The sequence below is a fragment of the Nestor notabilis genome, unplaced genomic scaffold (genome assembly GCF_000696875.1).
Source record: "Nestor notabilis isolate BGI_N333 unplaced genomic scaffold, ASM69687v1 scaffold15280, whole genome shotgun sequence".
Lineage (NCBI taxonomy): Eukaryota > Metazoa > Chordata > Aves > Psittaciformes > Psittacidae > Nestor > Nestor notabilis.
Window position 1 is genome coordinate 23,509 of NW_009910772.1, and position 23,832 is coordinate 47,340.

At 40.3% G+C, this 23,832-nt stretch overlaps 1 protein-coding gene across 4 annotated transcripts in view; it reads right to left on the reverse strand.

Moving 5' to 3' along the window:
• DEPDC5 (DEP domain containing 5) overlaps positions 1 to 22,884 on the reverse strand; it is a 45,601-nt gene extending 22,717 nt beyond the window's left edge. For 2 of the 4 annotated variants that reach the window (XM_010011600.1, XM_010011592.1), the window contains exons 1-25: positions 22,765 to 22,884; positions 21,946 to 22,033; positions 21,229 to 21,275; positions 20,649 to 20,734; positions 19,305 to 19,388; positions 18,606 to 18,655; positions 18,005 to 18,074; positions 17,587 to 17,665; positions 16,610 to 16,671; positions 15,538 to 15,607; positions 15,050 to 15,122; positions 14,299 to 14,402; positions 13,886 to 13,960; positions 12,971 to 13,105; positions 12,432 to 12,493; positions 12,254 to 12,327; positions 11,015 to 11,084; positions 10,492 to 10,528; positions 9,723 to 9,843; positions 9,309 to 9,529; positions 7,456 to 7,659; positions 6,810 to 6,945; positions 5,062 to 5,159; positions 2,125 to 2,190; positions 638 to 794 (exon numbers count right to left, since the gene is read on the reverse strand). In XM_010011600.1, coding sequence (XP_010009902.1) covers positions 638 to 794; positions 2,125 to 2,190; positions 5,062 to 5,159; positions 6,810 to 6,945; positions 7,456 to 7,659; positions 9,309 to 9,529; positions 9,723 to 9,843; positions 10,492 to 10,528; positions 11,015 to 11,084; positions 12,254 to 12,327; positions 12,432 to 12,493; positions 12,971 to 13,105; positions 13,886 to 13,960; positions 14,299 to 14,402; positions 15,050 to 15,122; positions 15,538 to 15,607; positions 16,610 to 16,671; positions 17,587 to 17,665; positions 18,005 to 18,074; positions 18,606 to 18,655; positions 19,305 to 19,388; positions 20,649 to 20,734; positions 21,229 to 21,275; positions 21,946 to 22,033; positions 22,765 to 22,822 — 2,327 coding nt within the window. In that variant the 5' untranslated portion in view covers positions 22,823 to 22,884. Of the gene's footprint in view, positions 1 to 637; positions 822 to 2,124; positions 2,191 to 5,061; positions 5,160 to 6,809; positions 6,946 to 7,455; positions 7,660 to 9,308; positions 9,530 to 9,722; positions 9,844 to 10,491; positions 10,529 to 11,014; positions 11,085 to 12,253; positions 12,328 to 12,431; positions 12,494 to 12,970; positions 13,106 to 13,885; positions 13,961 to 14,298; positions 14,403 to 15,049; positions 15,123 to 15,537; positions 15,608 to 16,609; positions 16,672 to 17,586; positions 17,666 to 18,004; positions 18,075 to 18,605; positions 18,656 to 19,304; positions 19,389 to 20,648; positions 20,735 to 21,228; positions 21,276 to 21,945; positions 22,034 to 22,764 lie in introns of all 4 variants that reach the window. The other 2 variants (XM_010011584.1, XM_010011608.1) reach the window with 2 other exon arrangements.
• Between the last annotated feature and the right edge of the window lie 948 nt (positions 22,885 to 23,832).

The following is a 23,832-nucleotide window of genomic DNA, read 5'->3' on the forward strand; positions in this document are numbered from 1 at the left end:
ACTGCCAGTGTGCAGCAATGCTCCACCCTCTCCCACAGCAGGATGTCTAGAGCAGAGAGAGATTAAAAGATACGTCACTATAGCATCTCATCACTATTACTTCTGCTCCAAACTTCACATTCCTGCAATAAAGGGACATTTGACATTTCTTTTAGGCATTTCTCCATTAATCCTGCTATTTCCTACATATTTCAATTGTCCTGACTAATATTTTTGTTTTGTTCCCATAAAGCATATTTTCCTCCAAGATTCTTTAAACTAAATATCCCTGAAAGTGACAATAAGCATCTTAAAAACTGAGTGTACATGTTCATTTCTGCATTTAGTGTTTCCAAAATGCTTGCTAGAAAATAGGTTAACAAAGATGATAGCTTGAGGTTGATTATTTTGACTGAAACACAACAGAACAAGAGACAAAATTTTGTACTCAGATTTCTAACAAAACCTACACAACACAATACTGTCAGGTGGTAACATCAGAACAGGTGCAGTTATCACTGAAAAGAAAAAAATCCAGGCATTCTGCTGCTAACTATGCTAGCAATTCATCTTTCTCTTGTGGAAGTGATCCTCTTCCATCAGCTGTGCTTTAGGCACTTTCAATGCAAGTTACTTTACAGAAAGGGGCTGGCCAAACCTGTCAATGTCAGCTTCTGGGAGGAGATCATAGCAACCCTCAGTGTAATCGTTCTGCAGGCTCTGACGGTCAGGGAAGTAGTCCGTGGTTAGAGGGAGACATGCCGGAGTAGTGAGAGACTTCCAGTCCACTCCAACTGTACAACAGAAGCCTGGCACTACGGGGGGAGCAGACAGCGTCAGAACTGCCTCGTTGTATCATTGGGGGGGACGGACAATGGGGGCATATATGGTCACCCATGAAAAAACAGGGTGCAAGGGAAGATGAGAGAGATGCATGAAGAGGAAAGTTAGAAAGAATGAGAGACAAAACAGAGTTGACATAAAATCAACAGGGACAAAAAGAGGGTGGAATGAGAAGGGAAAAGGAAAGTAGGAGGGGAAGAAGGGAGGGAGAGAAAGAGACAGAGTTTGTTAAACAATGCAGTGCACATGCTAATTCAAACCCATCATGCAAATGGCATTCAAAGTTAATACACTTGATTTTGCTGATTGAAAGCTAGAGCTGACACAGCCACCAATTACAGCAAGCCAGGTGCAGTTACCCATTATTAATAAAATAGCTCAACATTCAAAGTCTGAACAAGAATATCAGACCAGCTTTGCATCCTAGACAACTGCAGAAGGAGCTAGGGATGAGGACAGAAAGAATGACAGCCTCTTTCTGGAATAGTACAACAGCAGAAAGGGGAGTATTGCTACAGTTACAGAAACAGAAGACAGATCCAGAGGGGTGGGAAGACCAGAAAAAGAGTAACTTGGAAAGCAGTCCTTCCCCACACTCTACGTTGCAGTTTTGAGATTACAGAGATCTAAAACTAGACATTAAAAAGCAAAAGCTAACTAAATTGTATCAAATTATCAGCTCTCTACTGAACTGCATTCTAACCTGCCTCAAACGATCTTTATCAAGGCACTGGGCCAACTACTAATTCTTAACTTCTTGTCATTGAGATCTTACAGGCAAAGTTAAGTTACTACAAAAATGTTAACATTAATGGCAGGAACACTGCATAAGTAACACAGGACAGACCACAATAAAGAGCATAGTTTCTTAAACAGCCACACACTTGTTTCTTCATTAGATGAAGATACATTTCTTAGTTAACAGTACCAAATTCACAAACTGACTGTACTACCTCTGCTTCAAATAGCTGGTGCCTAGCAAACTTTTAGTGTCGAGAGGCAGGTAAGAGTTCAGCAGCTTTAGTTTTTTGCATAATAGTGTCTGCTGACAGAAGAATTTCAGATGTAATACAACAACCAGCTTCACATACTCTTAAGAGATAGAGTCCTGCAATCAAAGTGAGACACACAGCACAGGGTGATCCTGCAAATTACTGCAGGGCAAAATAAACTACTGTCAAAAGCAAAGTAAGCTCCTCAGCTTCTTGCCTACCATCTCCTGATGTCTATACATGTACATGCCCTTCCCCTCCCTATCATCCCACCTACACAAACTCTTTTCCAAACCTTTCTCCTGCTTACTTGGATCTGGAGAGTTAGAGACGGCATCTTCCAATGAATCCTTGTTCTGAGTTTTGATGCTCACCCCTAAAAGAAAGAAATATGCATTTTAAGTAATTATGCACTTCACTTTCACTTCAAATAAACAAAAAGCATGTCAATGTTTTAAGAACATATCTCCTTGGAAAGAACTCAGGATTCTGCACAGCCAACTAATGAGGGAAAAAAAAAAAAAGACATCTTGGATGAAATTTGAACATCTCATAAAAAAGGTTCAGTAGCTAAAAACCAAGCAAAACCAACCTCCTCAAAATGGTGAAACACATCTTGAAAAGTAGATGCCACAAAAAAGCAAAAACCAAAGGAGAATCATCTGTAATCACTTAAGTTGCTGATCTCAAGGTCTCAGCAGTTTAGCAGTTTTAAATACATTCAGTACCCAAAAATCAGAGTTTTATTTATTGATTTTCTCATTTTATCAACAAGGGATAAGTGAAGAGGAAGAATTTCATAAAACACAGGGGCAGCAAGAAAGGAAATTATAACAGATTTTCACCTCGTGGGAGAAGAGAACCCATATATGAGATTGTAGCTACCTAATAAGTCTGATTTCTGAAAATCACAATACAGATTTACAGCAATTACAACATTTTTAGGCATAAACTACCAGTACACATTTCACCTCTCTGCCAGGGGGCTGGAGGATCTGCTTAATTCAGCAAATATAAAATACTTCTTTATCCCTTGCTAGGCTACAAATTTTAGAAGTATCAATGAAGCCTTCAGTGCTCCTAAATAGGTCCAATATATTAACTACAGACTGTTTAAAACTACCATGTTCTGCACAGACAACACATGAGAGGAAACAAGCAGCTGAGGAGACAAGAAAAACTGCTGGCTTAAAAGGCATTTATCCGAACACAAATTTCAGGACCCTCTAAACATTTAAAAGAAGCCATTTTTATAAAACTAGCTGATGTAGATTTATCCAGGAAACTGACATCAACATCACAGATGTTATTCTAAATGGCATTTACTATCAGAAAGGATGGTTATCTGCTTCCATGATGCTGCTAAAACAGTAAAGGAGCAGGCTGGAATTGGCATTCATCTTTCACCAGCTCCGCTGATGCCATCTGCCACCTAGTTAGGGAACTGCAAGAAGATTTATTTGCTCTGAACTAACATCTACCATCTGCTGGACAACCGAGGCTACACACTTAATGCCAATGGAAGCAGGTAGGGTAATTTTTCACTGTGAAGCCCATGTTGCAGCAAAACCTGCTGTGGGCAGCAGAGGAGGAACAGACTCACTGAGAAATCATATTTTTTGATTATTACTTCTGTTTTTAAAGAAATGTTTCATTTCATAAGTGACTCAAACCATATGGGAGAAACATAAGTCAAATCACTGAGTCACAATGGAGCAGCTACAGATGGCTGAGGGCGTTTAGTCAGGGAACGTGCTCCTAACTGCTTTCTCAAGGACAGACACAGATTAATTTCCAGCACATACATGATTTACAGCCAATCTACAGACACAAAGACTTTTATTCAATGCAAGCATGTTTATTGCCAGGATAAGCCCTGCATCTACGTTGTGCAAATTGTATCAAGCAGCTGACATACGGCTCAGCAAGAACAAACAAAGTCTACATTGAAAGCAGAAAAAAAAAAGCAGAAAGTACTAAAGCAAGAAAATGAAATGTATTCAGATAAAATCCACAGAAGAAAACAAAAGAACAAAATCCCTTTTAATGTGACTATGTGAACACAAGATGAGAGAGACAAGAAAATTAAGTTTGCTAACTTCTTCATGGCTCTTCAAGGTATGAGCATAGAGGAAAACATAATTGCTTTAATCCAAATGTAATTCAGAAGGGTGAACTTAAGGAAAAAAAAAAAAAAACAACAAACCAATCTTTAAATTTAAATGAAAAAAGAACATTAGTCTTAAATACTAGAGCCCAAAAGATCAAATGTCTTTTTCCATGTACGCGTGTAAAAAACATTTCCATAAAGTCAGAAGGTAGATTGAAAAAAAACCCAAAAAACCAAAAAGCCACCAAAAAACCAACCAACCAAACCAGACAACACACCAGGATGCTGAGCGTAGCGTGTTGTTTCACTAACAGGATACCAAAGAAATGTTGAGAATTTCCACTAATTCAGATGTCTGGGTAAGGCAAAACAGACAATGCTAAACCTCAACTGAAAGTACAGACATGTGCCTTCTTTTAAAATGTGATGAAATATTTTGGGCTGTGTGAACATTTAGTATAAGCAGCACCATGTTCAAAGTTCTTAAAATCTGGAGAAAGTGCATTTGTAGATAATGGCAGGAAATGCCTGAAAGCACTGAATCCCAGAGCTTACCACACAAAATAAACCTGCTTTTTTAGGGCTTCTCTCAAAACCTACATACGACCAAATGTTATTCTTTCCATCAGCTTGTATATGTGAAGTATAGATATCCAAACAAGTTCCTTAATCCAAAGGGTGACACCTTAAGGCCAACCCACCCAGGAAAAAAAAGTTTTGAACAATACCAGTGCATATTTAGTTATTTTTTGTGTCTGGACATCAGTGCTCTGTTATTATGGAAGTAAGCAACTGCCTGAGAGCTCATTGTATGTGACCAATGAGCATCTTTCCACAGTAAAAGTTGTCAGACATACCTAGAGAAGTAGAGACACATTAAAAAAAAAATAAAACAAAAAAGACAAAGAAAAAACAAGAACAACAAACCAACCAATAAACCTACCGCACTCCAAAAAAGTCCAAGCAGGAGCATTAAAAGATCACTCAAAGTTGAAAACTGTTCTTCCATTATTAGTTCTTTCTACTCTGTCACGCCTGGTCCACCCACCTTCCATGACCTGCGGCTCTATTACTTTCTCACTGCCAGCAAGGAAGGGCCCTCTCTCCCATCCCTATGCCCTGTCAGTGCTCTGTTACCTGCACCATTGCCACCAGCCAGACCATTTGAGTACTCGTCTGTCCCACTGAAGCTTAGGAAAGAGGCGCTGTCACCTGGGTGCCGAGAGCTGCTGTGCCTGTAGGAAAGCAAAACAGCCTCTTACACAGACATTCCTCACTCATGCCATTCCCTGCTTTTAATAAGAACTGATATAACAGATAACAAGTAATCAGCCTGTCAGCTCAGCTAAGCCCGTGGTGAAACCATGCTCTTCATGATGCCTGCAGAGATGGCAACAGCCAGAAAAACAGCACAGAAAAGGCTGTAACAATATTCTCCATCTGTCTATACTGCTTGTTCTTTGCCTCTAGCAATAGCAAATGCACTATCCTTGCAGGACAGTGGAGAAACAGCTACTCATATACCTCACAGGAGAGAAATAAAACCTGGATCCGATTTCATGGTCTATAAAACCAATACTCCAGAGTGAGGAAATTGCTTCAGATGAGTACATCATCCACAGAAATGACAGAGATCTATGAAAAGAGTTATCAAGAATATGACACAAGAGTTTGGCATTAATGACAGGATATTTTAGCACACTAGGATGTACGTATGAAGTCATAAACAGAACATCTTATTTTTTAAAGTAGAATTAGGGAAGAAAGTTGGTGAGCATGATGTAATATTAAAATTATACAACATAAAGATTAGCATATTCTATAGGACAACAATTTTTCTTTTTTAAAAAAAGGCATGAAGGAACAATTAGGCACTGCATTTTCCTGAAGGACTGCTTGAAAATTGCAAGAAAACCCCCTGAAATTAAAAACATGAAGCATAACCAGCAGTGTCCTCACTCACCCTGGACATCCAGGAACAATACTGAACATGAATTTCTACAAACAAGATGAAAGAAACACATAGCAGGAAAGACACCAAAGTTAATGATGGAAGAAACTAACTTCCTGGCAATTCTTAAGGTGCCTAAGCTGCCAAAATGGCTTTGGGAAACAACATTTAAAAATGAGTGAAAAACACAGACAAAATATTGGCTTAAACCATGACAAATAACAACACAGTTATCTGAGATTGGAAAACAACTGTGCAGTTTGAAAACTGGCCTGGGTGAAGTGAACAATCCAATTGCTCTCACTCCAAAAACAGGCTCCCCACAACTATGCCACATGCAGTTACACTGGGATCTTTTTCACTTCTCAGAGCCAAGAATCAATAAGCTCCCAATACTGAGAAAAGGTCATTTTTCTTAAAGAAAACCAGTTTTCAAACCAGGTGCTTTCATTTGCAGTCCTCCCCTGATGTTTGTGGTGGCTGTATTTCTCACCAGCATGGGGAAGACACAACTGAATGGATAGCAATGAAATTGCTCAGCCAGTTACTGTGAGGCAAAGCTGTGCCCTGTGTTAAAACATGTTCTATTTTGGGATGAAGGTCACAGCTATCAGGATAATAAGAATTAAAGACACAAGCTTTTATAAGGCAATTTTGAGCAATTCCATGAATGACGCACTGCATTGCTTGTGCTTGGCAAATTCTGTGATCAACTACCACCTTCCCCAAATTAAGGGAGGTAAACCATCTCCAGCCTTGCCAGAAGAGCTTTGTATCTTAAAATAAAACTATATGCTGCATACGTGTCAGTGACACAATATATTATTAACCTTGAAGATCACAACCTTTAACTGCCATACTGTAACATACATCAAATGTTAAGGAAAAGAGATGCTCATGTGAAGTTTACACAGATTCAGCCTAAGGACCTCACCTGCCAGTTGCCTCATGGTAGGCCAGCTCCAGCAGCTCAGCAGAGGAATGTGTCAAATCCTGCTGCCCACTGCCCTGCATTTCTGCCATGTTCTGACGGGTTTGATGATGGATCTGGATAGCTTCTCCTGATGGACCTACACAGTTACAGTTTGATCATTAATCACCACTTCTGCATTGATTCCCTAGTTGCTCATACAACATAACAGTTGTTCTGTCAACAACACAGGCAATGGAAATTAAGGAAGCATGTTTATAAAATCTTCAGACCTGAACCTCTGGCATCTTCTCTGAAGCCAGAAAAGCAGAGTATTCTTTTAACTATTCTGTATGGCCTACTTACAAGATACTCAACAAATACAAGAAAAATACAGCATCTGCAAGTCAACCCAATTTACAGTTATGATTCACTTCAGCAGCCTCCCTCCACCGTAAGACTGTTCCACAGTAACTGATGCTGCAAGTTTGCTAATAGATGGCAGTATTTTCAAAAGAGGATCTCTGATTTATGAAGCCTATACACTGAGTTCAGCCTCTGTTACAGTGCAAAGTACTTCAGAACACCAGAGCTCACACTGGTTCTCTTGTGTGAATGCTGAGACAAGGGAAAAGCATCAGCAATTTAATATGCTACATAAGAGGCTTACCCACAGGAAAAGTGTGCATCCAGCGCCTCCTGTTAGATGTAAGTTTCATGGGCATGCGGGATGGGGCAAACGGGTTTATCAGGGCTCGCTGGGGTGTGTATCCCCCAGGCCGGATGTGCAGCATGGATTCTGCACTGCCAACATGGAACCTCCCAGGAGCACTGGAGTCCCGCTGCTGAGACTCCAGCATGTTCTCAAGGACATCTGGAAAACACAACTTAAAGTCAGTGCAAGATCATGCAGAAGCCAAGCAAAAGAGAATGGCTTAGAGATATAAAGATTCCCCAGGGTAAGTGGGAATAAAGAGAGCTGAGGAGCAGGCAGGGAGAGAAGCTGAAAGCGATTTCAAACCACTCTGCAGGTTACAATGTAGACAAAAATCCAGACAAGAAAGAATATCATTTCATCCGCCATTACAGCATTGCTGTAAGCTGTGTCACTTTATACCAAATGAAGCCAGAAAGAAACCACTTGCTAAGTCAGCTATGAAGAATTACTCAGAGCTTTGAGAATTCCTGAGAAATCAAAAGACTGACACACCACTAAATTCAAGATGAGTACTAAAGACACAGCAGAAGCTACAACTGAGTAATACTGAACTTTTTGTAACATTCAGATTTGACCACTGAAATAAAGGATTACTTCCAGAAGACATGGGACACGATCTCAGCAAGTCAGCACTTAGTCATTGCTATTCAAGGAAGAACAGGAGTAAAGTTACTTAGAAATAGGAGAGAGAAATATAGCAGATGAGGAAGAAGCAATCACTCTGTTCAAAACAGAAATCCCAAAGAGAAGGAAGGGTCTCTTTACCACCCTATACTGGCAACTAGAACATGTGAAAAGCCTCAGCTAGTCTGACTCTTCCCTCCCCTATTCCACACACATCCCCAGGCAGATGCACTCCTTCAGCTGGCCCCCAAGACTATCCTTCATACTAAGGAAGTTAACAGAAAGGAAAAAAAATGTATACTAACTGACAGCAGGGGAAAACACGAAAGGTAAATGTAATGTGAAGCACACTTTGTGACAGCAGTTCCACATAGAATCATAGAATAGTTAGGGTTGGAAGGGACCTTAAGATCGTCTAGATCCAACCCCCCTGCCATGAGCAGGGACACCATACAAAACTATGTCGCCCAAGGCTCATCAAATCCAGTTCTTTTAACAGGGTAAATATGGTATCAGGTGTTAAGACAGCATGACATGAAACAAAGAAACACATAAAGAAACTTTAGGGATAAAATTTACAGAAGATCAAGGAATTGCAGGAGGAATGCACTTTACTTATAAATAAGTTGGGTTTGTGGAAGATACTTCATACTGGTTGAGAACAAAATTAAACTGGAAGGAAAGAAAGGAGACCACCAGCACTGCTAACACACCAAGATACCTCAGCAGTACGGTGTCAAAAGGAAGGATCCAGAAAGTGACTCTTAATGACAACAAATCCCCATAGAAAGAAGTTGCAAGCAGGGTCCCCCAGGGCTCACTACTAAGGCCACTTCTTATTTGACAGATTATAGGTGACCTGGATATTGAAAAGTTACTTGTGTGTGTCCACATTTGCAGGCAGGCACAGGAGAATAGTCAAATATAAAATAAGACAATAGACAAGGGAAAACGGTAAATCATGTCAGGACACTTATTTAGGACAAGCCAGTAAAAAAGAGCTATGGAATTGGACAAAGATAACAAAGGAAGAATGCACATCCAGCTGGAACTGCAGAAGAGATGTATCATGAATGCTAATATAAGCACCATCTCCCCTGTGCTGGCCTGGTTGTGGCCACCACAAACTTCCCTCTTCTCTCTCACCATCTAAGGTACTTTCCTATACGCCTTAGGCTGACCTCTGGTGCTGGTATAGCCCAAAGAGCTGCTGACTTCACACTGGTGCAGATGAGGCCGTGGGATCATCAGGATGTTGGAGATCTTGCCCAGTGAGCTGTCATCAGAAGCCTGGCTCCTCACCTCCTCGGGAGGCAGTGTGCGGCTCTGCAGAGAGGGGCTGCACGATACGTCATAGGAACTAGAGCTCTTCCTGGTTCGACTTTCTCTCTCCCTCACAGACCTACTGAAAACACAGACATGTGCAGTGGTACAAAAGAGAGATTAATTCCTGAATTATCAAGGGGCTTGAACAGGCCCAAGTCATGTAAGATACTCAGTAGGTGAACTCTGTAAGAGGACTACCAGGAAAAAGTAAAGTACCAGAAAGCCACAACATGGCTACTCTAATACTAGTAGACTCACAAGCCTCTTACCTGAAAGTGGTACAGCGCTGGGCTCTGGATGGGCCTGGCAGTCTGAACACCTGGGCATCATAGCCATCATAATCCACCTGGATAGGTAGGGCATTCTCAGCATCTTTTGGAGCCCCTAACGCTGAAATAAAAATCATATAGCACTGGAATGTTCAAGATCTGCAAGTTAGAAATACCCAACTCTTGCCCCTAAGAAAAGCATCTACTCTGAAAAATCACATATAAAAGTCTCATGAGCAGAAAGATGGAGCAGCTCCATTATCAAAGTGGGTGCCTCCTTAGGCCCTAATATCTTCTCCCCATACACCCAAGAAATTAAACTAATAAACAAATCAATTCTTGTATGAACAGATGCCAAGTTCCCTCACAAGGGAATTGCACATTTTGAAACATCTTTGAAAGAATGGACAGACTCACTTATACGTATATTTCTGAAAAGAGGTGGTATTAGAAGAAAGCAGGCTTCTCTCACTGTAATTCTGTGGTCATAGCACTGTCAACACCCCAAGGCAGTGAATGTCCTCCTGTCCTGCACCCACAACAGTACCTCTAGCACACCAGCCTGGTACCATTTATTCCTCAGCAGTCAGGACAGACACTTATCCTCAATATTAGTTATTTGCCGAGAAGACAATGGATATACACACGTGAACCCCCTGGACAATGACTATGTGGTTTTCACAGTTTCTCCAGCAGTGTTTTTGCTAAAGTGTCATTGCCTTACTACAGGTGTTAGTGGGATAGATCATTACAGAACAGAATTACTCACAGGCATCTCGGTTACTTTTTGCTTTCTCAGTCAGTGGCTGCAGGGTCCAAAGGAAGTGTGAAGTGGCCAAAACAAAAAGGGCAAGAGAAAAGGAGACAGCAAGTTAAGAACATATGCCCCAGTGTGATGAAACATTAGACTTAAAGTTTATCTTGCTGACTCAGTGAAGCAGCCAGACCCCTTCAGAAGTATTAAATACTGATACTCAGTCACAAAACTGTGTAAGAATCATCTCTGACAAAAGCTTTCTTTCCTCTCCATGGAGTTCTTCATTACAGAATGAAATTCTAATTTTTATAGTGACTAAAACATTTCTCACCTAGTTTAATCCTAGAAAGACCTACAAACTAGTTCCTCATTCACAATCCCTACAACAATCATTATAGCTTTGCTTTCACTGTCTTTTAACACAGAAACTTAGTTACAGTTGTTGGAATACTTGCTAGAAAGATTCTGATGCTTGGCTGAGAGAAGGTATCTGACAAGCTAGGAAGAATAAAAGATAAATGAGAAAGATACTTACTTTCCTTCCTGCCAGCTTGATCCGTGGAGTGAAGCTGTTACAGAGGAGCTGGCTTTTGGATGTGTAGAAACTGAAAGGAAAAACAGAACAGCTCAGCTGTCTTCTAAGACCTGAACTTGGTTAGCTACAACTAAAAAAACCCACGAATTTGAGCTGTTTGGTGGCTGAAAGGGACACCTTTCTTCGCAAAAGACAACATATAGAAAACACAATGGATAGTTAACTTAAGAGAAGCTACTCTTTCTTTAAAGACCAGACTTCCATTCCCATAAATCCTCAGTCCAGACTTCTTAATATGCTTACATTTGCATTCCTCAGTTCACCTGCTCTTTCTGCAGAAGGTATCCACTTTCACTGTCTATACAGCGCTGTGCAGTTAGACGACACTCTCCCTAATTTACATGACAGCAATGACTCATGAGCTGCTTGAAGACAACACACCTCCTCCCATTTTAAATAATGTATTCTTTAAAATCTGTTTCTTGTTATCTGAATCTTTTTAATCCTGCCTTATTATAAGCCTTCAAACACATTTTCATCCATGGCAAAGATCAGATGCCTTCCAGTCACTTGAAAATACTGGGTACAAGGAATGGTAATTGGTCAGGACAGTCAATTAATGCATAAAGATAAAATGAGGTATTAAAAGAGAGAGAAAAAAAATAATCCTAAAGCAGAACAAGGACTGAGGAGGTAGCTTTCATCCTGAGCCCTGATCTCTACATGTTGGGAAAGAAGAGAGTATTACGGCACAAAACATTTAACAGAAAGCAGAAAAGAAACCTACCATGCCTTGGAGTGAAGCAGTGTTAACACTGAGCCTCAGTGTCCCCTGCAACTGTTCCAACATTTATCCATGTTATCCACATCTTCTCTACCCATAACTGTTCATTTGGGATGTATCTTTTCACTAATAACTGATCTAGTTATTAGTTGAAGTGACTGCATTTTTTGTTTAGTTTTCTAACTTCCCTCAAGCATAGGTAAAGGCTACAACTAAATTAGCTGGAAAGATCAAGACCTTTTCCTCTGCAAATAGTCTATCACCTCTGGTATGCTGTATTAATGCCTAGAATTCTGCAAGAACATTCCTAGTTCTGCTAGGCTATTGTAGTATCTGTCTCTGCTTCAGGAGGAGAACAGAGGAAATAAACAATGAAAGAAGAAAGGGAATTCAACAGATTATAAAGAGGGAAGCAAAGCAGAAGTGATTAGCAAAGGCTGAGAGAGTTCACCTACCTATGGTTTATCCAGTGCGGAATATTGTAGTCATCACCCAATCTGGAGTCTCCAGGTCCACAGCGATTATGAAGCTGTAGGAGTAATTCAGAAGCATAGCAACTTGCTCTGTGCCTAGGTAGTCACAAAATGAGCAACATTTCTAATAGGAGCAGAGAGATGGGAAAAGAAGCATTACCTTAAACAGTGGTACAGCATGCAGCGGTTGTTCTCCCATACATACCAAGTCCACACCTATCCCTGTAAACAAAGAACAGTAGAATTCAACTATCTACCAAGCAGGACTGATACACTAAACCAAAACAGATCATCAATTTGAGGTGAAGGCCCAATTTGTATTTCTACCAGATTTTAAGGTGCAATTATACTGAAAATGGTAGTTAACAGTCCCATGGTATGGTTACAAGCCAACAGTGCCAGTGGGAATATAAGAAACGTTTCTTTTAAACTAATGAAAGTCATGCAAGATTATCCTTTACAGGAAAGATCTGCATGGACAGATGAAGTTCTCCATCACAAACAGAACAAATGTCTGTAAGTTCTCTGAAAATCTGCCTATTTCGATAAGAAGTGTGGACACAACTCTTCCAGCTGTAATCCTTCTTCCCAAAGTAAGCAAGTTATAGTAGATACTTTTTCATAGCAAGAAAAGGCTAGAGTTTTTCCAACTACTTCTGCTTGTCTTCATAGAGACTGCAGAGTATTGCTGTCATTTACCATTGTCTATCATCCGCTGCTTGGTTAGAATCATAAGGAGTCGATCAACTTCAAACACTCCCACCCCAGGTGTGATGACTACAGACATCTGGCCAGTCCGATCGAAGTTGCGGTTTATGTAATGCTTGTCAAACACTAGAAGAAAGAATTGGGGAATACTTTAAAAGAAAACAAGATGCTGGAAGTGTTTTTTTAAGAGCAAAGGAGGTGACTATAAGAGCACATGCAAGCATGAGAGGGCTTGAATATAGTCTTGTCCAACAATCAACATTAATAAAACTACAGAAGAGGGAGGAGTTAGGGCTAAAGAGAAGACGGGAACCAGATACATAAAAAGGAATACTTTTCTCATATGCTTAGTGTTCCTTTTATAACATCTAAAAAAACCCCAAAGCCAACAAACAAACCCAAAAAACTCCAGCAAGATAAAAGTCCATTACTAGTAATTTTAAATAACATCCTGTGCTCCCTCCCATAGGAATAACAAGACACCCATTAAGACAGAACAACAGCTGGTGTACAAGAGAGCACTTCCAGCCTATCAAATCCATCTCCCTGCTAAAAGACATGGATCAGCTTCACCTAAACCACCTTTGATCTACCCCAATTTTGAAACACTTCCATAATTGAAAATTTCAACTTCTATTCCAAGAGGTTCTCATACAGATTCACAGATGGAAGTAAAAGTTTTATCATAACAAGGCCTCGAAGTCTGAAATACCCAACACTCAGTTATTTGAGAGCCACTGGCTTTCCAGAGACACACAAGACAATTTCTTCTGAGGCTGAAAATTACAACAACCACCTAACATTCTCCTCCTCTTTACAGTGTTAAGGTACAGGCAACAGAAGACCACAGCCATTTACTGGCAGCTGCTTCTTCCTCTGTATATTTTATCCATGTTTGTAACTTACCATTGAATGAAAGATTTATGGCCTCCAGGTAGTTCCCTTGTGCTGAGGTAGAATTGTAACCTGGAGGAAAGCCCTCTGGACAAGTGTGCAGGAGGGAATAAGAAAAAAGTTATTATCCCTTTATAGAATAGGAAAAAAAAAAAGTATAAAAAAAATATACACATATTTATTTTAAAAAACTAATTCCCCTTTCCCCCCAGAAAATCCCACCCAAACAAACAAAACTACATTTGTAGTAAATCCTATCACTCCAACAAAATTAGTATTGGTGTATCTCACAGAAAGACCCAAGCAAAATAACCTAGCCAGGAGAGCACTAGGTAGCACAATACCAAACTCCAACTGAAACTAGACATTTAGAAATTAAAAAGAGAAAGAAAAGGGTAAAGCATGGGAAAGAAGGATTCTTGTACCTGCTTGCTCTAGTCGTACCAACACAGGATACTGGATGAAAAGCTTTTTAATGGTCACAAGCAATGAGGTCCACTCTTCTCGTCTCTCATTCTGAACTACAACTCTAGGAAGAGCACAACTTACTGAGGCTTATAAAAGGAAGCTATGAAGAGGGAGAAAGGATGAACAAACTACAGAAAAAGGAATGCACAGAAAGGTGAGTACTTCTTCTTTCTACTAGGCAGCACAGAACTACTGCATGTAGCAATCAGCAAGGTGTAGATGCACACACGAAGCTGGGCATACTCCCAGCTAGAATAATCTCTCACTTCTAAATAGGTTATCAACATTATATGTCAAACAGCATCACCGTTTTGCAAAGCAGTAAGATCATTAAGAAGTCCAGGTTCAGAATCAAATGACAGAATAATTTATCCTTCAACTACTCAAGAATGTAAAGACCTGAAAAACAGTCAAGCATTATGCAAAAACTACTCCCAACACTACAGAACTTCTAGAGGTTACTGGCAAGTCCAGTTGAGCACAGACAACACAATATTCACATGCTCATGGAAGACGGACTTAGCAAACATGGGTGCGCACTCACAGGCAGAATGGGGGCTACTCATCAATTTGCTACCAGTTTCAGACCTAGATATTTTTCACTATCTTAATAACTGGCAAACTCCTACACTTCGTTACATGATATTCTCCTCATGGGTTGCACATACACTGTGGGATAAGAGGTGAAGAACTGGGAGAAACACCTACTTGTAAAAATCTTCATAAAATCTTCCCTCGTGATCCTGCCGAATTGATGCACGATGTGTTTCAGGAAACTCATCTGGAATAGAAGCGAAAGCACATATTACCCTATGCTCTTGTATAGAAATGACTCCTCTTTTCTAGTAAAGAGCTGCTATTTTCATTCAAATAAAAAATAAATTTAAAAAAAAAGGCAAACCTAAAACCTAAACCCGGAGAAATATCAATTCTTCCACACAGTATCAGAACTGTCTTTAAACCAGTATGACAGCTTGAGTATCATGAGGAAAATCTGACATATATTCTTCTATGTAAGGTTTTCGCTGTAGTATTTTTGTAAGAATGGCTGTGTATCCACTGTGCTTGATAGGGATTACTTTGGACACGGGCATAAAGAAAGAAGGAAAAAAAGTCACTGGCAGCCTATGACCAACTTCCACGAGAAAAGGAAATAGGTCTAAAAATAGAAACACAAAAATACAGAATTTACATACCTATAGATTTTGCTTCATAAAATGTTCTAGAAAATAGAACCACTGTCACTTCATGGCTGCAATTCTTCTCCTGCTCAGGAAGAACACATGAAAATGGAAAACATTAGGGTCACATTCAATACAAAACTATGTATATACACATAGAGAAACACACTTTTTCCCCCTCACACCTAGAATCAAAGGTAACTAGAAAAAGGTAGACTGCTGGATTAATGAATCTGCATGAGTGCTCCATATTCCTCTATGGTCTGTCCTGCAGATTCTGTGCTGCTAGGCTGTACCACATTTAACAGCAGCTCTCTTCACTAGCCCCTAAAGAAAATCCTCTCTGTAACTTTCATTTAAAAAATAAATACACTTGACTCAGTTTGTTTACATATACAACAATTTGATATTCTTATTTCTTAGTGTTTAGAGAGATGCCCCTAACAGATTGAAACTTTACATTTAATATGCCTTTTTTTTGAGTACTGATATGGTTCTCTCAAGTCCATGGAAATCTGCTGCAGGACTGCTAACAGCAGCTCTAAGCCAGACCATGCACTGAGTCAGAAGACAGCTCTGGGTTGTTCAGCCCTAACAGGCAGTGAGGTTTTGTTTGGTTTTTGAAGCAACTCACTTTCAAGAACCTTGCATGTCACTAACAACCCACTTACTACAACCTGGAACTCCTTCACGTGAAAAGATAGCAGCACTAAACCCATTACACACTGTACCAGGGAGATACTCATAACAGAGTCCTGAAACATCTAAAATTGTGTAAACCAGACTTGTGCATTACTGCCCATGCACAAACATACCACACATTTAGTGACTTTAGTCCACTCCTCCACACAAACAAACCGTATAATACAAACACAGCAGATACAAGAGATCAGTAGTGGGGTCACTCAGGTATGACTTAATGCAGACTTGCAGTAACCACTCTTTTGATGTTCAGCAGCCACCTCTTACAGCTCTGTAAATATTAGCACTGCCTGACACAACCCTCCTCAAACTGGCACATCAATGGGCTTATTAAGATGGCATTGACTTGTTCTTTCAGATAGGATTAACTCGACCAGCTATTTACCTTCCATTTTGTGAAGAGGTCAGCAAGGAAACCATTCACAGCCTTCTCAAAGTACAGGTCCCCTGCAAAGTAAACATCTCCAAAGCATCAAATAACTGCAGCTACTCCAACTATGGGGTATATTTAACCTTGAGATTATAGGAAAATTATTTTTATTAGAAGTAGAGCAGTTGTATGCATAATGAATGCTAGTATCACTAAAGCAAAGATGGTAAAAATACAAAAAAGCATGACTATGTTTGAGAGGATGTAAACACAACTCTGCCTATCAAAAAGATCTGACCTTTAAATTCCTTTTTCCAACACATTCGTGGCATGCTGGGAAAGCATCTGTACTATCTTTTAGGCACAGCGTGCACAACTGAGCCCCTGCTCAGTTTTGAATAGCTGCCCAGTTACATATGCCTAAACACATGGTCACAGGAAGTGGTAAGAGGTTTTCTAAAGAATTAAAGCTGGGAAAATAAAAAAGGGCAATGACACAGAGAAGTGACTCATTCTTAATGCTCGAAGTTTTAATACTTCTCGCTGACTCCACCTGGGCCAAAGGGATTTTGCTTCCTCACTAAGCCAAAGTCAAGGGAAATCTAAAACATCAAGGTCCTCCTTATACAGGATTTCTAGTTTCAGGATTCACACAGGCTTGTGCTTGCCCTCGCCACCAAACATGGTCATATCCACAGAAAACCTTTCTGATACCCATAATCAGTTGGCCCTCTGCATTTCATCACTGAGGTAATGGCACCCGGGCCTTGCAGAAGGGACAGGAAAATTATGGAATACCCAGGAAACAGAAAAGCATGGCACTGCATGTAAGGATCTACAAGGCACTTCAGAGCACTGCCTAGGCCAAAGGCAGGATATTTTAGTTTTCTAGCAGTGGCAGAAATAATAGTAGCAGCAGTTTTGTCATTGGGGCAGAAAGAACAGCTGCTGCCATCCACATTCACGATCAGGCAGGTCAGTTACCTACATACCATAAATATCAAAATCCCACATTTCACAGCTCATCTGGATAAAAATATAAACCATGGCAGAAGTGGAGCGGAAGACCACCTGCAAAGGAACAAAGGACCTTATTTAAAACAAGGTAAGTTCACTAAAAGGTCCACATGCTGAAGGCAACTAGAGCAGCTTATACAACTGTGCCCACTGCACTATGGGGAACATCCCCCCTAACAAGTTGGCATTTCAACAGCCCACGTAATTCCTAGTGCTGTCAGCACAGAAAAGTTGAAGTTTACTGATCATTCATTCTCCTGAATTTATCACCATTCTTCCCCTTACAACACAGCCAATTCAAGTGATCCATACAAATCTGCAAGCAAGATAGAATTACAAGAAATCTGGCAAGGCAAGGAAGGGAAAAACTTCCTTTGCTCCCTCAAATCTTACCCGAGTATCCTCACTGATGTATCCACAAGTGACTTTCTCACTCTTTACCCACAGTTCACCTGCCTGCGCCCTGGAAGAAAAGGAGTGCAGAATATTTGTTAACCAGAGTGAATATGAAGATTACAGAATCAGTATTTGACCTAATTAGGGATGTACCAAAATCTATGTTCAAGGATGACTCCAAGATAGAGTAGAAATTTATTGGGTTAAAACCTGATCTTTAATCCAAAAGATGTCCCGACAGCTGTTTCCCTCTGCATCTGCACCTTATCTTGTCCCTTTGTCACCTCAACAACAACTGAAGTAACCCTCATCTAAACTATTAATACATCTTGGGAAGGGGGAGAAATCGTCTAAGAGGTAAAATGATGATTATTTGGCATTGAGGCAACAAGTGTCACTGGCTGTCCTACTATTAGTTTCTTCCACCCCAAATCAGACAGAAGCCTTCCCCCACCTCGTAGTGCTGATAGAAAACTCTAGAAGAGTAAGAGAACAATAAATCATGAAGGATTTTTCAAAGAAGATTCTTCAGCTGGATACTCAGGGCTCATTAATGTAATATCAGAAGTAACAGCAAGCCCTAAGGGAAGGCACTGACCTGATACCCGCAAATTCAACTTTTTGGGTGACATATGCACATGTGCTGACCTAAGAAAGAACAGTTACAGGTGTTAAAAGAACAGCAGGCTCAGAGTGAGCAGACCGATTTACAAACAAAATATCCACAAACACCTAATTTCTGCCATAAGATCATAAAAACCACTGAGCATATTTACAACTAATACTTCAGCCTGCAGAAGCTCTGCAAGAGAAAACAGTTTTTAACACATATAAACTTTTATTGGGTTCATCTATCTAATTCACTGAGCTTAATACAAGCCAAAGACCATGCTTCAAAGATGCAGAAACAAGAGTTGCTTATTAAGTGGTACCCTCAGAGAAAGGATACTTCAGCATGTTTCTACTTCAAAGACATTTGGATTCAATTCCTTCCAAATGTAGTAAATCATTAAAATTCAGAACATAAGCTAAAAACTCTCACAGCATTTTCAGTGCCCAAGGCAGTAATTCACATTGTGACAATGGAGTAGGAAACGATGAGATTAAATTTATCTCCAACATGTTTACATCCAACTCTGAGGTACCACTTACAGCGTAAGTTCCTCAAGAGCTGCTGATAACTGGTCTTGTCCTCAGTTTTCTGTATTTTGTAAAATGCTTATTTTCCTTTACAGCAAGCAAAGAAAAAGGTACATGATCTCTTCCACCCCACACATGATCACAGTAGAGATCTTACCAAACTTTTCTTCAGTCTCCACATATCCCCACGCCCAATATACTGATCTTTAAAGGTCAGTTCCACCAAGTCCAAAGTCACCTCCTGGGAAATGGAAGAAAACCAGTGCTGTCTGGTTGTTTCTAACTAGTGCCCTTCAGTCTGTTCTGGTAAGAGCCAAATGTTACAGGGAGAGCTGTTCTAAAGCAAGTCAATACTCCTGACAGATGCAAGATAAAAAGGAAATCCCATCCAAGTAACTGCCAAAGTTGTGCATGTACCTGGAACGACTGTGAGCTGCAAGACACTGTACAATGGGACCAGAAAAGCCCAAGGACTGAATCTGTGCTACAAGTCTCAGTGCAAACTGGAAGCACAAGTGAAACAAATGACTTCCATTGTTCACTGCATTAAGGAAGACTTGTTTCCTGCAGATTTGTGTCTTGTGCTGAATATAAGCTCTGACTGAAGCTCTTTTGGCAGTGAGGACATTTACAAGAGATGCCTCTCCTAGAAGGGTATCAGATATGCCCATGCCATGGCTCTGCTTTTAACTAGGCCACTTAGAAAATGTTTCTCTATTCTGCCTGGTTATAGAATCATAGAATGGTTTGGGTTAGAAAGGACCTTCAGATCATCTAGTTCCAACCCCCTTGCCATGGGCAGGGACACCACACACTAAACCATGTTACCCAAGGCTCTGTCCAACCTGGCCTTGAAGACCACCAGGGCTGGAGCATCCACAACTTCCTTGGGAACCCATTCCAGTGCCTCACCACCCTCACAATAAAGAACTTCTTCCTTGTATCTAATCTGAACTTCCTCTGCTGAAGTTTGAAGTCATTACCCCTTGTCTTACCACTACAGTCCCTAATGAAGAGTCCCTCCCCAGCATCCTTATAGGCCCACTTCAGGCACTGGAAGCTACTCTGAGGTCTCCACTCAGTCTTCCCTTCTCCAGGCTGAACAGCCCCAGCTTTCCCAGCCTGTCTTCAAACGGGAGGTGCTCCAGCCCCCTGATCATCCTCATGGCCCTCCTCTGGACTTGCTCCAACAGCTCCATGTCTATCCTGAATTTCTGAAATTTAAAGGTATTTGAAACTTCTACATTTCTATCAAGCTGTGCTGAAGCTGGCCCCCAGACTTCAAAAAGAGAGCGGGGAGAGAAGAAAGAGACATTTAAACAGTTCAATTGCCCAAGCCTTATTTTCTTAGGAAAGAAGGCTAAATAACTTCCAATAAAAATACAACTTTTTTTTCCCCAATAGCAGTATTTCTACAATACTACTGTAGATGGAAATTTGCAGGGCTCTGATTTGAGCTAAGTGAAGGAACAGATGGGAAGAAAGCTGCAAAGCCACACACCTTTGGGTCAACAACATTCACATGGACATCCTGGTACGGCCGCAGTCGGAACACTTGTGCAACTGTCTGATCCACACTTATAGTTTCTGTCACAAACATAGAAAGGACAATAAAGCAGTGAACTTCCCCAAAAGGTTTCATATGGTTTAAAAGTACAAAAGCAACACATTGAGAATGTCATGAAGCACTTCGGGCCTCAGCAAAAGACAACAGCTTCTTTCAGCTATGGCCCAATTTAAGAGTCATTAAAACCAAGGCAGGCAACATAAGCTTAAAGTTTAAGCTGCATTAATTCCGTCAAAAAGGAAAGATATAAAGCTAGCCAGAGAATGCAGACACAAAACTTCCAAGCTAAAAAGCCAATTTTGTTTAAACCATACCCCCAACATTACTCAATCAAAAGCAGATTTAAAATCGGCTATTCATTTTCTGATAAAATTAGAATCCTTCCATTCCTAAAGAGAGAAAGCATTGATTTTCTTACAAAGTTCAAATACATGCATTAGTCAATCACAGATACAGCCCAATCATATAATCTTTGGCAACGATTTTACTATGTGTACTATGAGTTTAGAGTTACCTTTCTGCAAATCTTCCTTAAGCGACTTCACTTGCAGAAGCAGGGGACTAGCATACAAACAAGAAAAAAAGTTAGAAAGTTGAGATACCAACAGCCTACTCTGGCAAATCACTCTCTCAAAACTATTTAGTAACATGGGGCATGGGGTAAGCTAAACAAAAACATGAGTATTTTCTAGAAAGCTTCATGCATCATCCTCTCTGTCTTATTCCTTAAATCTACCATAAGGTACTCTTTAGGTAAAGATGATACTCTAAATGGGAAAGTAAGTCACACAAGAACATCTTGGAATCTCAAACAAGTAAACTGTTACTTCTCAGATACAGGCTGCAGGATGAACAGTTCCATGTTAAGATTTATGTTTTTATAGCTGAGCAGGAAGTTTTATTTTTGCCTAGGATATAGTATAGGATGAAAGAATAACAACTAGGCAACAGCATATCTATGAAGAGGACAAAGACACTGTAGATTCTACATTCAGGTGCTATGTGCCCTGTGAAAGGTCAGCAAACTAACACCAAACACAAAGAGTTCCATAAACTTTAAGGAAGAGCTCCTGCTGTAGTTATCCTCTTTTCTTCAGGCAGAAGATAGCAGCACCCTGAAGCAAAGTTCTGACCCAGCTCTAAGAGCGCATCACTAGAAGCTGCTGCACATGAACACACCTTTTCAGTGCTCTAACCACACCTGACTGATATTAGGAAAGAGAGAATTCACCTATACTCATCATTGGGATGTGCAATTTCCACAACATCTCCCAGCTTGATCTGAAGAAATACTTTAGGATTTACCACCAGTTCATCATCTACAAGACATAAACAAATGAGGAAAACTGCAATGAACAGATATGTACCAAACAGATGGTTGCATGTTTGTATGCAATAGCTTACTCCATATAACCACACCATCCCAGCATTAACAGGTCAGCAACACATTATATCGACTACACAACAGTGCCCCTGGTCACCCACTTCAGTCTCGCCACTCTTGTTCTTTCCAATCACAGAACTTCCACAAAAGATGTGCTGGACAAAAGAGTGTGCCTTAATGAGGCAAGCAGGATCATCTCTTGCATTTCTCATCTAACACACATCAGCCGGAAAGTAGATAGCAGGAACCTTAATACGATCTGTTAACATTCTGCAAGGGTAGAAGTAGGGAGCAATCAAATAAATGACATTGTTCTTAGTACTCAAAAACACACCTACACACAGGCATGAGTCATTGACACATCTGTCACTTACTGGGGTGATTGAAACACAAGGCTAAAAAAAGAAAAAGAGATGCACCAAAAGGAGACGAGGTAGAATAAAGCAAGTTTATTTTCTAGGTGCAATCACATTCTATTCTGACAAATGCAATTTTATTCTGCTGTATCTTGCTATCAAAAGAGCTCTCCAAACTGGCTGGTAACACTGCTGGTTACATCAAAGTCCCATCTTCACTGTTCTGTTAGAAAGATCAATAAATCACTTAATTGCTTTCAATGAAGTAAGAGAGTGCTGTTCTCATTGTTACAAACCAGGAGATACTGACCACTGCCTCCAAACCCCTTCTTATGTATGACGAGCTTGTACACCTTGTTAGTTCTCATCTTGAATTCCAGTTCTTCTCAGTTGCTCTGAGTAAAAGCAGTTGAAGACATCTTGCATATCTAATATGGAAATGAAAGTAAACATAGATCTTGTGTTATTACAAAGCCGTCCTTTATACCACATGTGTGAACACAGGCTGTTGTACCACCACATAGCCAAGGAGGCCAAACCTCAAAGGCAGGTGCATTAAAAAGTTTAATAAACGCCAAACTAAAAGTTCGGCAGTTTACAACAACTTTACAACAGCCTCTCCTACCAGCACTCCTGCCAGAGAGCTAGTACCACTCTCTAAAAGTCTATTTTTCCTATTTCAAGGAAACATTCTGAATCCTGTGTTAAATGCATTAAAATGAATACCCAGACTTATGCCCACTGCCTATTATGTCTTCTGTTTTCTTCATTCCATCCCCTTCACACATCTTTTTCCACATGTCTCAAAGACACTGGAATCCACAGCCAGATGATTCCACACCAGAGCAACAGAGCTGCAGCCAGCAGAGGTACAAAGGCCAAGCAAACACATTTCAAGCACTGGTCTGCATTCATTTCTTTTAACTGCATCAACCACCGCATTTTTTTCTTCCTGCTGCTTTCATTTAAAATAAAGCATATTTCAAAAGAGGACTTTTACTTTTCCGATTTACTCTTTTTTGAAGTGTGTTTAAACTGGAAATTATCAGTGAAAGTATGATTTTCTTCATAAAACTATAGCCACATTAAAATATAAGTTCTACTAGTTATAACTGTACATTTAAGTCAAATCAAAACGCAGAAGACCTTAAAAGCGTCTTTCAAACAGACTAAAGCACTGAGCTTCGGATGTGCTTTTCAGAAAGTCGATTCAATTACCGAGCTACAAAGGCATGGAAGGGAAAAAAACTCCAACACACCATGTCCAAAGTTTGAAGGCTTTACAGACTTTATCCTAACAAACTTGGAACAGACACTGGAAGAAGCGGGCACTCGGCTGCAGGCCCTGACGGCGCGGCTCGCCCCGCTGCGCCCCGGG